Here is an 18,424-nt window from a genome sequence, read left to right on the forward strand (position 1 = left end):
TTTTTTAATGCACAATACTGTAGTATACTCATATGAAATTCTTGGATGCAGAATGGAATATTAATTTTAGTGTTCCTCAAATAGCAACAAGTAATGTTTAATAAGGCAAATACTGTAAATTGATTATCTTTTCTCTTTATTTATCATTTTTGACACTTACCAGCTTACTAGCCATTTGGGCGGTCTATCCAGTGTTAGTACAGTACCTGTACACCTACTGTACAGGAGGAAACCGGGGACCGGGAAACCTTTGATGTTTCTTGGTATGTTCACACTGGATAACACCCTTCTCACGTGTGTCTGGGCTGAGGCTTGAACCCTTGACATACTGTATTGGTATTGGGAGAGTTACGTGCATTACCACTGTACTGTACCACCAACACCCCTTAACTTTGTTTGCTTAGTAAAGCTCTTAAGATGAAATTCTTGAAAAAAAAATTGAAAGGGGAGAGCAAGATAGATGTATTTGTATAGCTGTAATAAAATTGAGTCAATTTAAAAGTTGTCTTAAAACTCCTTTATATGATGGAATGTTAAACTATAATGTACATTTGTGTAGGATCTTGGTTGTTCAGATACTAAGTTATGATGTTGTACTTCATGATGCCTCCTTGATTAACATACAGTACCTCAGATTACAGTCCTTAAGCACCTATTATAGTTTGTACATTCTTTATCTTCACCTGCTGTTGGGGTACAACACATACAGTATAGGGTGATTGAAAAGTCCCTGTGCATCTACCTGCAATAATTTATGATGTAGTTGTTCCTTGTTATACTTGTTATATATATATATATATATGTATATGTATATTGTACCTTGTTCTATTTAAAGCTAATACTGTACTGTAGTGCATGTGTTACTGTATCCACTTAGAGCATTTACTGTAATCCATTTCCAATATTTAATCTAAGTAGGACAAGGTAAATAACAGTAATGTTAATTATTGAAAGTCCATATACTTTTCTATCACCCTGTAGAATACAATGCAGGAAATTTTTGGGTGGCATTAGTGAGCCCCAATAAATACTTGTCCTGACTGACATGAGAGACTTTTTCCCAGCCTGACCATCCACCACAGCCACTGAACAATTTTTGGTCATCTTGTTCAACAATGTACTGTACCGTAATCAGAAAATATAGGTTTGTAATAATACTTTTGGAAAGTACTCATTAGCTTGAAGTATGCCTGATATACCTGTGAGGAGTAATAAGCAGTTGGAGGAGATATAAGTGGTGGCACTCCTTTGACAGCTGTTGTGAGTGTCTGTAGGGCAACAGTACATAATAGTTGGCCCCTTCACATCATAAGGTGAATATTTTTATATATTAATATACATGAGACTGTCATATGTGGTCGATGTCGCATGACCATATTGGTATATTGCATGTACAACATACTCCTGTAGTGAGAGCATTTGGGAGAAATATAGTTATGTACACTATTGATGAACGCTATCAAACTTGGTCTGGCGATGCAGTGTCAAGGTCATTGCTATCAAGTTTGTAATTTAGTGCTCACTATGGGGTATGTGCCATTCCACTGGTGGTTCTGGCTAGCTGAATTTATAGCAGTTTCAGTGTGAAGAAGATTAACAAATAGTATATGTACCTTTGAATTGTCTTTGTAAACACAATACAGTACAGTGTATAGACTTCCCTCTTATATCAGAAGGGTTATGTTCCTGAAAAAATTTTGATAACAAATTTCCATTGAGACCCATGATATACAGTACAGTAATTGGATATACAGTAAGTCCTCGTTTAATGTTGCCCCCGATAACGTTGTTTCGTTATAACGTCGCTACTCTTTTGATATCAATAATTCGGTTAACGTCCCGACGACTCGATATAACGTCGTTTTTAGCAACGTCACAGACTACTTTTTATGGCGTATCACCCTCTCGTCTTGGCGTGCTACCTCTCACTCGCGGAACGTCACAGCTTCCCCAAGCGCCGTCAGTCTTTGTTAGGCTTCCTCGTAGTCTTTGTTAAGCTTCCACAGCGTTCTTGCGTGTTTAAGTATTTTTGCTCTTATTACTGTACTCTAACAATTTGAAATGGCTTCCAAGCACCCATCAAGTGCTACTGATACTAGTGTTGTGAAGAAGCAACGTAAAACCATTAGCCTTGCTACAAAAAATGGGGGGTTTTAAACCGCTTTGAAAGGGGAACATGCGGTGGACATAGCTGCTGCTCTAGGTCTAACCCCCCACAGCAGTGCATGCTATGCGGACAAGTTTAAGGTTAGTGCTGGAAGTGGTACTATTTTCTATAAAAATGCCATTGAATTTCTGTTTATGTAATGTATTTCATGGGGCAAAGGGAGGCTCAGGAACGTAACTCCCGTATTTTATCTATTCCTGATGGGGGAAATTGATTCCGTTAGCGTTGTTTCCGTTAACGTTGTGGTTTTCAGGAACGGAACCACGACGTTAAGCGAGGACTTACTGTACATTCTTGAGGAAATATTTTGCCTCTTAACACACTCAGGCACCGACTTATTTATAGCAACTACCCCACCCACGCATGGGTTAGTTGTGACACACTTAGTACATGGAAGAGCCCCATGCTGCATCTTTTTTTTCTTGGATAAATTTTTTGGTAACCAGTTAATTTTTTTCTCGATATAAAACCAACTATTCCACTTACAAATTATTGCTCTTTCTTATGAAACCAGAAAAAATGTGAAAATGAAAATACAGTATAAGAAATAATTTTGATGTAAAGTCATGCATTATAGTTTTCAATATCAACTTGTATTTTAACCAAGAAACAACCAAGTAAGAACAATTAGTGTTAGCTAACAAAAGAAAGCGGACATTTTTGTGCTTTATATTGGTGAAATATTTTTTTTATGAGTACAGTAATAAGGCTGGTAAATTGAAAAAATGGAATACTGTATGTATATGGTTTCTATATTTTCTTCCAAAATTGTTCACTCTTTTTAGATTTTATCATTATTATATATATCATCCACAGAGGGGCATTTATAATGAACTTCACGCACAAGATGCTTACATGTTTGAAGAAGTGAAATATCATAAAATAAACATTCGTAAAGACTTATAAAACATTTCACAAGACTTTACATCACTTTTACAGATAGCTCAAATGTGTAATGTATCCACAAAAGGGCATTATTACTCATCTTACACACATGATGGTTCCAAATTTGAATACTAAGTAAAATATTCTAAAAAATAAATAAATGAACTCTTTATAAACACTTTACAGACAAACATTACTGCACAATGGATGGCACAAGTGTGTGGGATGAATAGCAAGATAAAATGTTTGCAGGACTCTCTCCCTCTACCTTGTAGGTGGACTACTAGGAGAACACTGTTTTATGGTGTCGCTCTTTGGACATTTGTCATGTAGCTAATTAGTTATGAATTACCATGAGAGAGAAGGCCTACTAGAGTGACGCGCAAAAATCTCAAGCGTCAATCGGAATTACTCGATGTTTTGTGATTTTTTTCTGTTAAGTGATGGGATTTTGTGTCGGTTCCGATTGGACGAGATTATGAATCACATAATACACGTCATGGTGCCTGAAAGTGTTAAAGGGGGAAATTTTCCTTCAAAATGTAATTGTATAAACATACTGTACATCTATTTACAGCAATTCTAATGTACTAAAATAGTGTAATAATTACACTGACACATGAAATCATAGCTCTAAGTACTGTATCTTATTGTGCCCAAAATACACATAACAAGCCCTCTAGCCTTAATTTATCACAGTTTCTGACCAGCAACAAACCTTCTTAACATTTTCAATTTTATCCCTGGTACCTCACAAGCACTTGATGAATTCTTGTCATGCATAATGAAGGCCTTGAAAGGTGAACAGTGGAGTATGAAATGCATGCCCTGACAAAGAGGACATAATTTTCTACCAAAAAATATTATTTTACTTATTTAGATTCATTTTGTACTTTGAAATACCCCCTCCCCCCTAAATGCCATAACTGCAAGTTACATGTACAGTAATGTTAAGTGAAATGTGTAACCTAACTTCACATTCCATAACTTGGAAATTTCATACAGCAAGCTTCTGTTATATGGGAGATTCCTGTACTGTACTGTATTTGGTTATGTGATAGAAAATGTGTTGTAACCTCAGCCTAAGGCAAGGACTTTTTTTCTTGATCTGTTTTTATATCTCTCTGTTCATGAACAATATATCTTAGAAACAAGTGTATTAATTTGGATGAAACTTGGCAGGTATATTGAGTACAGTACCAAGAATAAGCTAGATTGATTTTGAAGATACATCAAAGGTCGAGGTGATGAGTTGCGAGGGAGACCTCAGCACTGCCGGCACTAAAGTGACCATACTGTACAAATTTTGATTAGAGCTTGACAGATAACTTGTGTTGACCAAGGGAGAAACTATAAAACATATGTCTTTTACAGCTCAAGATCATAGATCACAGATCACGATTTTTGAGAAAACACACCTGAAATAGTATTTGGAACAATATTGTAAAACAGCCAGTGCAGTGGCTGCTGATGAACAGAGAATGATTTTTATTTCAGACAAAGTAGATCACAGAATAAGGTAAATGTTTTACTTAGAATGAGGTATGGTGCATTGATGCTTGCCTTGTAGTTTTATTTCCAGCAATCTTTTTCATTCATTTTGTCCTGAACTCTTCACTTTTATTTTTCAGCATGTTGAGTGCATCATCTGTACTCTTTAATTTTTTTCATTAGTTTGTGTTATGGTTCTTGCTTGTTCTTTGCGGTGTATATTATCCCCAATCAAAAAGGTTCAGGATGATATAATTATGGTTCTTTTGGTCTGTGTGTGTAAAGATGAGTGGTTTATGCATGTAAGCCAAAGTTCTATTAGGCACATTGTAACCAAGCTTTGCCCATAAGTCTTTTATACTGAAATTATGAATATTGGTTTGGTGATGAGCCATACCATTGTTGGTACTGTACTTAAAGCTTTCTTATTTAGATAGTAAATACTGTACCTTATTATGTGTAACTTCTTAGTTGTTGTTGTATCAAACCTATAAATAATAGATCAGTTGGTAGTGCCTCAGATTTGAATTATTGTTTAAACATCAGTGGAACCTTGATACCTTATGAATGAGAGCATTTATTTTTCTGTCCTGGGCACAGTAAGCCCTTCATATATAAGATATCCAGTATTGTACCATAGTTCTTGTTAACCAAATGAACAAATATAATTTTTCCCTTGCAGATCTCTTTGTCTAAATACAGTTTCTGTGCCACAAACTCATATGGCAGGGCAGTTTGGACCACCAGGCAGACAACATATGGTGACCTTTCTCACCATGATTTTTGCTCTTGTTTTAATTGAGTTTTAGTGTTTCTTTATGAATAATTTTTTCAGGGGGACATAGCTCAGAATAACACAAAATTGTTTGAGGACAACTGTTTGGACAAAAAATATTAAATTATTCCAAATTATCGTATTGTGAATACTGTATCTAATTAATGTGGGTTCAGCATTTATCCATGGAAGCGTTTAGTTATGGCCAGTCTGTTTTGCACCTTTACTTAGGTGGTTCAAGCATATTGTTTAATCTAGAGAAGACCAGATGTAAGTACAGTAGGTGATCTAAAAGAATGGTGAGGTGCTCATCAACTAGTGTAATGTCTAGTTTTCTTTCAGATCTCCACTGTCCACAAGGGAAAATCCATTACTGTATCTAAATACCCTTTATAAACTATGGTTGCATAGAGTAAGTTATTAATCTAAATACCCGGTAGGTTAATCCTAGCCACTTAGGTTAGGTCTCCAAAATCTTCTTCATCAGTGGCTTAATGTAAGCATTCTACCCAAGCTGCCTAGGTCAGAGCTTGTTTATAAGGCAGTAATTCATTTTGAACATATTTTTAATGAATTTTCAAAAAATATTTTTCACTAAAGAGGACATCTCACTCAAGTGAGCACTTACCTTGGGTCCCACGAATGTCTTGAATATCAACGTTCCACTGTATGTTATACAAAAAAAATTTTCCTCACAGTAATATTATTATTTTTTTATACAGAACTATCATGTAGACTAAATTATAAATTATCTTTCTAGCAATTGGCCTTAAGCCAGGTGGCTTTTATGATACAGGATGGCTGCTTACTGAGGGATCAGGGTTTTAACCTTTCCATATAATGTAAAGTTGATCTGTTAACTTATTTAATACAGTATATGAATAACCTTTTACTTCCCATCTTACTGTCATCCTTACATGTTGGGGAATAAGTGCAATAGTTGCCTTTAAAGGCTGTTAAGCCCCTTTTTTACACATCAGGAATGGTTAAGACACTTTGCAGTTCTCAGTATTTATAATCATTCACATGGCTACTATTGGGTCTTATATTTATTTAAGGTTTATGCTCACACAATGGCTTAGGTGACTCGTAGAAAGTCAGCATACTTAAGGGTTTGAGAACCCTGGGTTCCCAGGATCCTTGACATTTGTGACTGGGGCTAAATTCTAGAAATTCAGAAACAAGTAGCTCTCCTGACATTACCACAACCATAGGACAGACATGTCTCAGAGAAGACCACCTTACTTGTGTTCAACAACTAGGGTCTTTAAGTGCATAACAAGGTTAGTAATTAAAAATAATGAGAGAGAGACCTCTCTATATTCACCATATCTTCAAGAGGTAACTGTTGCACCTGGTTCTCCTCAATTAAGGCTGACAGTGTGATGGAGTGGGAGGGGTGACTGGTATACCCAAATAGGTTGATATATCAACCCTCACAACCATTAATGGGATGCAGTAAGTGGACCTTGATTGGTCTATAAATGGTGTGCGTGCGTGCGTGCGTGTGTGTGTGTGTGTGTTATAAACATTGCCCAAGTACTATACTGTACAGGTTCTGCTAGAAAACAGGATTTCAGGATTACAGGTAGTTTTCTATTTTATAAATTAGTTCTGGTTTTGTATATACATCACTGTACATTACTGTTTACTGGATATATCAGTAGTGTGTCTGGAAAAATTTGGCACACCTGTTTACAGTTTCATTATGAATAAATGACAAGCAGTGACTGATTGTGCTTTTCCATCTGGTGTTATGCATCTATTACTATGGTAGTGTATGTAATTTTTTTAGCAGAGTTAATTGTTGCTGTAATTAAATAATTAATGTAAGTATAAAACAAGAATTTTTTTTATTATTTTGATCTCATTCTTTGTTACATACGTATGAAGTTCCTTAATTACCTGTATTTAAAAAGTTTTTCTGTAATTAATCAGTAATTTACCAATCTCTTTCTAAATCATCTTAACTTTATCTTGTAGGCGTGTAGTGTACTGAACCTGTCCTTCAAGACACCCATTGGTCTCGCAGCTGGGTTTGACAAAAATGGGGAAGCTGTAGAAGGACTGGCCAACATGGGTTTTGGTTTCATTGAGGTGGGCTCAGTGACCCCCTTACCCCAGCCAGGCAATCCCAAGCCTCGGGTGTTTCGCTTACCTGAGGACCAAGGTGTCATTAATAGGTTAGGTTATAGTATTAAGTTGTATACTTTGTTTCATCAATTAATTATTCATCATTTGTTCGTAAGTGCTATTAACTTAAATTTTTTAGTACAGTCGACCCTTGCTATTCGCGGCTTTGTGATTCATGATTTCGATGATTTGGGGTAAGCAAATGGTGACTATGGTGGCTAGCTTGCAAGCCCTTTCCCTCAGCAATTCATGTTGTACTCTCAAAACTTTAGTGTTTCTGTGTGAAAATGGCCCCTAAAAGACTGCCTAGCGTCAGTGCTAGTGATGCTAGTGGAGTGAAATGTAAATAACAGAAGTCAGTGATGACCCTGACAAAGAAAGTTGAATTATTAGACAAGTTAAAGGAGGGGATGAGTGCTGCTGCGGCTGGTCGGTTGTTTGGTATAGATATACAGTTGTGCACTAAGGTAGTATAAGTTGCTATTCATGGTTTTGCCTATTCACGTCATTCCTTGGAACCCAACCCCAGCGAATAACAAGGGTTTACTGCACTGATGAAAGTCACTTGAATTAGGTATGTGCTCATTTTATATAGATACAAGGGGTCCTCATTATATGTTGGGGATGAGTTCTACAGAAAAGCAACTTTGGTGAAACATTTTATAAGAAAGAAATTTTCCCCATAAGAATTAATGTAGGTAGGGGTCAGTGGTGGGCACAGCTAAACGAAAAGTTAGCTTCGCTAACCGCCAATCCGCTTACTAAAAAGTTAACTTCGCTAATGCTAAACAGCTAAAAAAATTAGCGGAAGCTAACACTAACCGCTAACTTTTATTATATGAATTTAGCTTCGGTTTTTTTTGGGGGGGGCGGGGGGGCTCAAAAACCCTTAAAAACAGACCTAGAGAGCTGAAATTTTCATATGTTGTCTTGTAGCTTAGACATAAAGCTTTCCAAAAAGGTATAGCATGCCAAGATCAGATGGTGATCAAGGTGTACACAAATAATTAAATGAACAAATGAAATTAAACATTAGTTTCCATTCAAGTTTCAACATACACTTTATAATCTTTATTTACTGTACGAAAAGACACAAAGTATTAAACGAATCCAAAAACTATAGTACTGTATAGCATAGGTAGCAAATGGCATCATGCCAAGATCAGATGATGATCAACTTATCATGGTGTACACTACACAATTTCACAAATAATTAATTTGCATTCTCATACAACCTATCGGCCTTATTCATTATTCATGTACAGTAAATATGCAAAACCAACCACATACACATTATACCAGTACATTTTTATATAACTTATTGTTGGTCTTAGTCATGTAAATAAACAGAAAACTCTTAACTTTAATGAAAAGTAAGTTTTTAGAAAATTTTGTTTGGCGTACACCAGGATTTTAATACTGTACAGTAAGACCTCGCTTAACATCGTGGTTCCGTTCCTGAAACTCACAATTTTAACGGAAACAACGTTAACGGAATCAATTTCCCCCATAAGAAATAGATAAAATACGAGGGTTACGTTCCTGAGCCTTCTTTTGCCCCATGATATACATTACATACACAGAAATTCAATGGCATTTTTATTGAATATAGTACCACTTCCAGTCCTAACCTTAAACTTGTCCGGATAGTACGCACTGCTGTGGGGGGTTAGACCTAGAGCAGCAGCTATGTCCACTGCATGTTCCCCTTTCAAAATGGTTTAAAACCTCCATTTTTGTAGCAAGACTAATGGTTTTATGTTGCTTCTTCACAACACTAGCATCAGTAGCACTTGATGGGCCCTTGGAAGCCATTTCGAATTGTTAGAGTACAGTAATAAGAGCAAAAATACTTAAACACACACGAACGCTGTGGAAGCTTAACAAAGACTGACGAGGAAGCCTAACAAAGACTGACGACGCTTGGGGACGCTGTGACGTTCCGCGAGTGAGAGGTAGCGAGCCAAGATGAGAGAGCGTAGCACGGCAAGACAAGAGAGGGTAATGCACCATAAAAAGTAGTCTGACGACGCTGAAAACGATGTTATATTGAGTCGTCTGGACGTTAACCGAATTATTGGTTTCTAAAGAGTAGCGACGTTATAATGAAACAACGTTATCGGGGGCAACATTAAACGAGGACTTAATGTATTCTAAAAGAAGAGGAATTTGTATATCTTATATTTGTGAACTGTATTTTTTTTCAGTACTATCCTCTTCCTCAACTTGAATATGACCCACACTATCACCATCACAATTGCTCAGGTCTTTTTTTTTTTTTGCACTACTTTCTGGTGTTTTTAAAAGCACATATTTTTCTAGAGAACCTTTCATTGACATTTTTATTTTTTCTCTTTTCCTTTTTCTGCCTTTTCTCTGCACCCGAGATGTATTTTCTGTATCTGTCTCTATCCCTGCTGGCCATGGTATAATTAAAAACGAGGGCTGTGTACGATACATAAAATAATGTATATCAACAATTTCACAAAACACAAATCGTGAACAACTGGAGATTTAGAGTTTCGACATCATTGACAGGTGACCACTGTCAACGTCCTCACTCCTCTTTGACAGAGAGCACAGTAAAGAATGACATTGTTCTCAGTCTGGATGTGGTGGCTTATCTTACCTTTGACCTCATGTCAGCAGATGCATTGCCTATCTGTGTTGGCACTAATCCTTTAGGTGGTCTCCTGAATCTGGGTGGTAAGGTGAGGTCAGCTTAACGCAATCACTAGTTCTGGTGTTGGGTGAGGTGGGTCCCAGGGCAGTCGCACTGGTTGCCATATCCTCAGGACGGCCCTGGTCTCAGGACCTGAAGATGTCTTGAATCAAGACGAATGGTAAAGTATTTTTGAGGGAGATTGTGATAAGTGTACGTATAAATGAGCAACGTTGTATCCCTTCAACATTATGTTGCCTTTAACATTTTAAAATATGGTGTGAGAAAGCAGAAAGGTATGGGTGATTAGAGAGATGTAGTGGAAAGGAGTGGTAACATGCACCAGTGTGTTGCCAAGCGCTCTTTAACAGCTGATCTTTAACTTGCCACCACGCAGTCTTTCACACTCTCAAATTTGTCATACAATAAGATCCTCACTGTGTAAGCTTGCTGTCTTAATTCCCATGTTGGGGATGTGCGGGTAGAGAGAGAGAGAGAGAGAGAGAGAACGGTTTATTGAAAGAGCATGGCAGCCAGAAGGTTGAAAATATACAGTTACATAATTGGGGAATGGGTCACTTGATTGACAAATAATATACAAGTAACATAAGTGATACAAATATAATATATAATAACTAGGTGGGGAGAAGGTTATATTATAGGGCATTTCAACATAGTGACAGCGCAAAAGGGTAAGATTGGTTGGGAGTGAACACACTGGTTGATTACGAGTTGAGTTGTTGATAATTGTTATAATGGTTGGGACTGGGCTGTTCTTATAGCGATCAGTACGTGCTCGTATGGGCTGGATGCGGTTGTGGTGTTGAACAACAATTTGCGGACGAGGGATCTTGGGTGGAATTAGGAGCCGGTGTCGAGGATGGTGCAGAAGCTTCTCACCAAATGTGCAGATGAGGTTGTGGTGATGGTCAGAGGGTGGGTGGTGTGGGAGGGTAGGTGGGTGGATGGGTGGTGTTGGAGGTTGTCTGTGGGTGATGTAGGAGTGTGTGCCTGTTGTATGCGAAGGGTACAGATATTAATAACCACAGATTATTACACTAATGTATCTTTACTAATTATTGAATAACAAATAAACAATATTGCATCATCAATGACGGTCGTTTCATGATTAGTAGAGTGTGATTGTTATTTGATGAATAGTAGCATACCCATGAATAATCAAATTCATGAAAGTTAAATTCACTAAAGTTGAGGGTTTATTGTATACAAAGTTATATAGAGGTTGAGTAACTTGCACTGAATTGTGGAGACTCTTGTGATATTTTGCTAGTTTTGTGGTGTAACATGTTACACAAAACAGATTTAACCGATGATGGTCACAATTTTTTGTTTGCCTCAACAGATGTGGTTTTAACAGCGAGGGTCATGAGGCTGTTTATGAGCGCTTGTCCCTGTTGCCTCCTCCAGGGAACAGAAAAGCAATCTTGGGTATCAACCTCGGGAAGAATAAGACCGCACACGATCACGTGCATGATTTTACTCTTGGGGTTGAGAAGTTTGGTCCAATAGCAGATTACCTTGTTATCAATGTTTCCAGGTAAGAAGTTCAGTATTACAATGTTCTTTGTTTAGTGGTGTTAATAAATGGGATTATGAATTTGAAAAATACTTTTGTTTATGGGATATGGAGTGTTGTGAATCATTGTAGAGGTTAAAGAGTATTTTTTTATAATCTGGGACACCATGCCATCAGGTAATCACAGCTAACTCACACAAATATAAAAAATGGCCACAAAATGGTAGTGATGCTGAATGCTTACGTAAGTTCAGAATGTGAGCAAAAATGGGAGGGTTTTGCTAATTGTTGCCTTATCTCCCCCCCCCCCCCTTGTTAGATTATCTCAATGGACTGAGGCAGAACACACAAATGATTCCTGGCAGTCTGTAAAGAGCTGAATTATAACTAAGAAATTTGTTATACCTAATGTAAAGACTACCATATTTCACTTTTCTGAACCATGTTAGAAGTGTAATGATCACATAATTTTTTGTTATAAGAATTCTTCTTGTCTTAGTAGTATATTTGCAAATATTGGGTTTTTAATTGTTTTCCAATTAATAAATATATTTACAGCCCCAACACTCCAGGACTGAGAAATTTACAGCACAGGGAGGAGTTGGAGGAGTTAATTGAGGCTGTGGTGACAACCCGAGACAGTTTACCGGGCACACACAAACCCCCTCTCCTGCTGAAGATTGCACCAGATGTTTCAGAAGATGACAAACAGAACATAGCAAATGTTGTCTTAAGGAGCAAAGTATGTTTGAGTGTTATAGTAGTATCATTTTATTTTTTAATTTCGAACCCTTCCTTGTTTCAGCACAAGGTGGGCAGAATCAAGAGCAACACAGACCTTCCATAATTTGCCATTCATATATTGTAGCTACTTTTCCAGATGTGTTCTGCTATGGTATTTCCTTTTCAAAACATGACCCAAAAGATTTCCATATTATTCTCGGCACTTTAAGTAGAAAGTCTTTGAGAATGCAGGTATTTCAAGTGGTTGCATCTTTCCATATGTCAGGATCTATGTCCTCACATTAAGGAAGACTCTGATGGACATCTCGGTGAATACTTTGCCCATCTGTTATTTACCCTCATTCATCATTTCACTAAAATAGAATTAGGATATTGTATATACAGGGTATAAGTCTGTTTTCTTTGGTTACTGGTTCAGTAATTTTTATACCTGCCTTGTAAGTGACCTCTGAACAGCCCAACATAGTTCTGTAGGCAAGGCTTTCCCCAGAAATAATGAAAATATTGAAAAAAGCTTTCATGAGTGGTTTTTCCTCGCATTCTGTAAACTTTGTGGTTTTTGTAAGCAGGTATGTATGTTCTGAGAGCGTGTTGTGTACCTGCACAGTTTAGTTTTCATCCATTTGATACAGCTTATAGTAATTTAGGAAGTTCCCTGTAATTACCAAGAAATTTCTTAAGAAAAGAGATTAACTGATCAAAAAGTGAGTGAAATGATAAACAAGATTGCACACTGCACATCTATCTTGTTATGTTTTGAAAAAAGTTTGAAAAAGTTTTTTGAAGAAGTGCCAGTTCTTCTAAAGAATTCACTAGCGCTCGAAACACGTCAAATTCAAAGACTTGAGAGAAAAAAAAGAAGTACTGTACTGCAATAAAAGATCACAAAAAGTGACAGTTTGACTTCCATCATTCATATACCCGTAAGTCTAATACTTCCTAAACCCTGTAATTCTCAATCACTGTATCCTGTTCAACATCATAAGCTTTCAAAAAAGAAAGGTCTTAAGTTATTTCTTAAAGGTCTCCACAGAAGTCTGCTGCTTCATGGATGCAGGTAACCAATTGTACAATCTGGGAGCTTTAGGCTCCTCAAGGCATGAAGGATCATCTCTACCCAAAATCATTTCAGAATGTGTTGTTGATGGAATTAGTAGGTTGGCCATATACTTAGGCTCACCAAACATTAGTGTCTTAAAAGTCATTAGGCTGAGTTTGAACTCTATCATAGCTTTAACTGGAAGCCAGTGTAATTTGATCAAGATTGGAGTACTGTATTGGGAATCCTCGGTGGGAGAGCAAAAATAAGCCTGGTTACACTGTTCAACACTGTTTGAATTTTCTTCAGTAAATAATTAGGTAGACAGACCCACAAAGAGTTACAATAGTCAACCCGAGGCAAAATAAGTGAATGTAATAGAGTCACAAGACATAGTAACAAAACTGTATGCCATATTACCATTAAAGATTAGTAATGTAAGACTTACTTTTAGCAGTTGTTAACTGATTTTATTCTGGAAAGTTTTCACGGTTTATTTATTGTGTAACATAATTTTTTTTTTTTTAATAAACAATGTCCTCATATTGCTTGACTACTTTTCTACCAATTGATATTATAATTTCCACAAAGAAAACCTTAATCTAGAAAGCCTTTTGAGTGTTTAACTGTCTTTTATCATTTGTACCACAGGTGCTTGTTTGTGAAGATCACATGTCTGTAGTACAATAGAATTGCAGATAGGATGAGATTTGCTGCATTCACCTTTTAACCATATAGTTTTATGATGCCTTTCAGAAGCGGATCGATGGGCTGATCGTGAGCAACACAACAGTTACCAGACCAACATCACTTCAGAGTCCGGACAAAGAGGAAGTGGGAGGCCTCAGTGGTCAGCCCCTCAGGACTATGGCTACACATGCCATCAGAGACATGTATCGTCTCACACATGGTAAAGAATTAGTGGAATGTACTTGTGGAATTTACTTTTCAGTATCTTATTAATCTCAACTAAAAATTATATGTTCCAGTAAGTAACATAACAAAAGGACACATAAAGACCCCTTTTTGTATATATTTAATCCTCTCCCACTTTTGTGTGGAGTAAGTCATGGTATACAGAAACCCCCTAAAAAGGGGGAAATGATAGGCAAGAGTGATTAAAAACAAATGTTGGAAGCAACAGGAAAAGTGGAGCCTCCAAATTGATTCATGATCCTTCATTACTGTCCTAATACTTCACATCACCAGTCACTCTATTGCATTAATTACCAATACTCTCTTAAACCATATACTGCACCAATCATGAAAGCTTACTTGCATGTATAATATTTTTTATTATTACTTCAGATATATAATATATACTGATAAGTGTACAGTGATCCCTTGGTTAATGAACACCTCGGTTAACGAAATTTCGGTTAACGAATTACCTTCCATAAGATTCTTCACTTCGGTTAACGAGCAAACCCTCGGTTAACAAATTCCTTACGAGCTCCCCTCAGCATGTTCTCGCTTGCTCACTAGCTGTAGTATTAGTCCGCCTATACAGTAATCGGTTCTAGGGCTTAAATTTTTTACCATTTTAGTAAATATCAAGAAGGTTGTACTATTCAATAATTTTAAAAGTCTTATATTAAAATTTTTAGTCATTTTAGCAATTATTTAACATAATTGAAGTACAGGAAACTAATTTTTAGCGCGCCAAACAGCCACTCAACACACCAAACAGGTGTCAGTCTGTGTCTCTTTTCAGTGGAGGTAACATCTTGCTTCAGACTCTTCAACATAACTGTTTTTTCCATTTTTACAGTGAAATTATTGGTCATTTTGAAATTTATTTTACATATTGATGATATATAGCGCAGTGCAGTGTTGATTTAAAAAAAATATTCTTTATTTACTGCAATTAAACTTAAAATTTTAGTGTTGAAATTGTTTTTGAATCCAGCATGGGTCCCAAGAAATCTAGAAAGGCGATTTCAATCCAGGTGAAACAGGAAATTATTAAGAAACATGAAGAAGGCATTAGAACAAATGTGCTTAGTAAAGAATACGGCATGTCGACATCAACTGTGTCGACAATTCTTTCACAGAAAGACAAGTTCAAGGAAGTGAAAGTGAGAGACAATTCTACCAGAGTGTTTAAAGGTAGATCCCTAATAGCAGAAACAGAGAGGTTATTTCTCATTTGGATTAGGGAAAAACAAATGAAAGGTGATTCAGTTTCGACCGAATTTATTTGTGAAAATGCCAGGGAGATTTACGAACATTTAAAGGCAGATCAACCTGGTTCTTCAGGCACAGAGTTCGAAGAGTTTAGGGCCAGCAAGGGCTGGTTTGAAAAATTTAAGAAAATAAGTGACATTTTCAGTGTTATTAGGCATGGTGAAGCTGCCAGTGCTGATAAGGAAGGAGCAGCAAAAATTTTAGTGGACTTTAAAGTACTGGTGGATGAAGAAAATTATCTTCCACAGCAAGTGTTCAATGTGGACAAAACTGGGCTGTTCTGGAAAAAACTGCCCAAAAGGACATTCATCACCAGAGATGAAGCCTCTTTACCTGATCATAAACCCATGAAAGACCGTCTCACTCTATTGCTTGGTGCCAATGCTTCAGGGGATTTCCGACTGAAGCCTATGCTTGTCTACCACTCTGAGAACCCCAGGGTGTTCAAGCAACAAAAAGTGGTAAAAGGACGGCTTGGAGTTTATTGGAAGTCCAACCGTAAGGCATGGGTGACAAGACAGCTCTTTAATGAATGGGCAGTTGAGGTGTTTTGCCCTTCTGTGAAGAGCTACCTAACCACCAAAAACTTCCTTTAAAGGCTCTTCTCCTTATGGATAATGCCCCTGGTCATGACCCTCAACTTGCCAGCACTTTGGAGTCTCAATTTGACTTTGTGAAAGTGTTGTTTTTGCCTCCCAACACTACATCAATCATACAACCAAGGGACCAGAATGTGATCAGCAACTTTAAGAAGCTACATGAAGAAAATGTTCAGGTGTCATCATCAGGCAACTTCCACTGATCCTGAACTAACACTGGTACAGTTCTGGAAGACACAATTTAACATCCTGGAGGCTGTAAAATTGATTGTGTCCTCATGGCGAGAAGTCTCCACTAGATCCCTCAATTCTGCATGGAAAGCACTGTGGCCATCAGCAGTCCATGATTTTGAGGGATTTGAGGAAGAAGCAGAGTTGGACCAGGAGATTGTGTCCATTGGTCAGTCATTGGGCCTTGAAGTGGAGGAGGATGATTTGGAAGAGCTTGTGATGTCTCATGAGCAGGAACTTACTCCTGATGACTTGCAGCAACTGGATGAGATGTTAGAGGCTGACAGTGGTGAGGAGGAAAGGGAAAGTGATGACCATATGTCTACTTCAGATTTGAAAGATGTTGTTCACTACTGGGAGAAGTTCAGGAAACTGGCATCAAGGCACTCTAATGTGGAAAAAGCAGAACTTGCTTTGTGTAATGTTGAGGACACAGTGGTCTCCTTCTTCAAACATCAGTTAATGATGAGGAGAGATGCCCCACAAACAAAAATTGAGTTTTTTCACTAAAAGGCAGCGGGAAAAAGATGCTAGCCCTTAGCCTTCCACTTCAAGAAGGAGAGAGGTTGCTCCTGCTGGAGAATCTGTCAGTCCAGAGGTTCCTGACATTTTCATGGAAGGTGACTCACCTTCCAAGAAGCAGTAAAATGCTTCTCCTCCACCCCACTTCCTTCTCTTCTCCCTTCTCCTCCTCCACCTCCCACTTCAAATTCACATCAGCATCCAGGAGCCTTCTACATACACACATCAAAGTAAGTGTACTTTACTACCTTTTTTGTTGACTTTATGCAATTTACAGTGAGCTGGAACCAATTACCCCAAAACCCATTGAAACAATGGTTTCGGTTAACGAGCAACCTTCTGGAACGAACTGTGTTCATTAACCGAGGGACCACTGTATGTGTTGAGTATTTTTTTTTTCTCCCACATTCTACACTTGTCTTCCTCCATTCTCCCTGATTTGTACTTCCACCTTTATCCTCCCCGCTCAAAATTAGAAAAAGAGTAAAGATGATAGGTAGAATGATGATCAACAATATTCTCAATTTTGCAAAGGGCCATCTGGAATGTTTACTTAACAACAGGGTCAGTGCCTATCATTGGTGTGGGTGGTGTTGCGAGTGGCCACGATGCTTATGAGAAGATCTGCGCAGGAGCCAGCCTTATCCAGCTCTACACTGGTCTCATCTACCATGGTCCACCTCTGGTAGTAAAAGTCACTAGTGAACTTGAAGAGCTTTTGAGGTAACATCGAATATTTAACCTTAAGAGTTTTCCTGCCCATTACTAGACATTTTAGAGCTTTGCTTTAAAAGGAAACATTAGAGCAGAACACATTGGGTAAAGCAGCTAGAAAGAGCCAATGAGGGGGGAGTGTCTAAATTAGTCATGACTCCAGTCACTACCTTATGCTATAGTGGGAAAAAGCCTGCAAGAAAGATAAAGTACTTGAATTTAAATAGAGCATTTGACAATTTTGGTCAAAGATCACTTTCATAAGTATTTGTAACTTATTTGCCATACAGTAACTTGAATTAGTATGTGTAGATTCCTTTAAAAGTGCATTTTGTTCATAAACGTTTTCTGTTGTAAGTGTTCATATATTTCACATATATAAAAAAAGAAACTAAAAAGTTTGCAGCAGCCTTGGGCAAAGTTAAAGCAGTTGTTTTTCCCAATTTATGGTCATTCCTTTTGATAACTTTAACTTAACCAGTGGTGAAGCATGTTAGTTTGGCTGCAGAAAAGACTAGTTGGCAGAAATGGCTGTCCTTAAATTTTTTCCAAAATATTGCTGCTGAGTATGACCAAGTGCATTGTTTTAGGGATCAAATTTTAGATGTCTGTAGCATATATTATTTTTCTTTTTGGACACAGATAGACTTAACCTGCATATAATCTCTTTTTCTTCTATATGACACTTACAATGTGTGTGTTTGTGTGTGTGTGTGTGTGTTTATCACTTTTTTCCTC

The 18,424-nt window shown here is 37.4% G+C and overlaps 1 protein-coding gene across 2 annotated transcripts in view; it reads left to right on the top strand.

Annotated features, from left to right (window-relative positions):
• LOC121857356 (dihydroorotate dehydrogenase (quinone), mitochondrial-like) overlaps positions 1–18,424 on the top strand; it is a 29,014-nt gene that overhangs the window by 8,031 nt on the left and 2,559 nt on the right. The window contains exons 3-7 of one of the 2 annotated variants that reach the window (XM_042353369.1): positions 7,302–7,501; positions 11,477–11,671; positions 12,209–12,392; positions 14,190–14,343; positions 17,536–17,695. In XM_042353369.1, coding sequence (XP_042209303.1) covers positions 7,302–7,501; positions 11,477–11,671; positions 12,209–12,392; positions 14,190–14,343; positions 17,536–17,695 — 893 coding nt within the window. The remainder of the gene's footprint in view (positions 1–7,301; positions 7,502–11,476; positions 11,672–12,208; positions 12,393–14,189; positions 14,344–17,535; positions 17,696–18,424) is intronic. The other variant, XM_042353375.1, reaches the window with a different exon arrangement.

This window comes from Homarus americanus, unplaced genomic scaffold (assembly GCF_018991925.1).
Source record: "Homarus americanus isolate GMGI-L3 unplaced genomic scaffold, GMGI_Hamer_2.0 scaffold54347, whole genome shotgun sequence".
Taxonomy (NCBI): Eukaryota; Metazoa; Arthropoda; class Malacostraca; order Decapoda; family Nephropidae; genus Homarus; species Homarus americanus.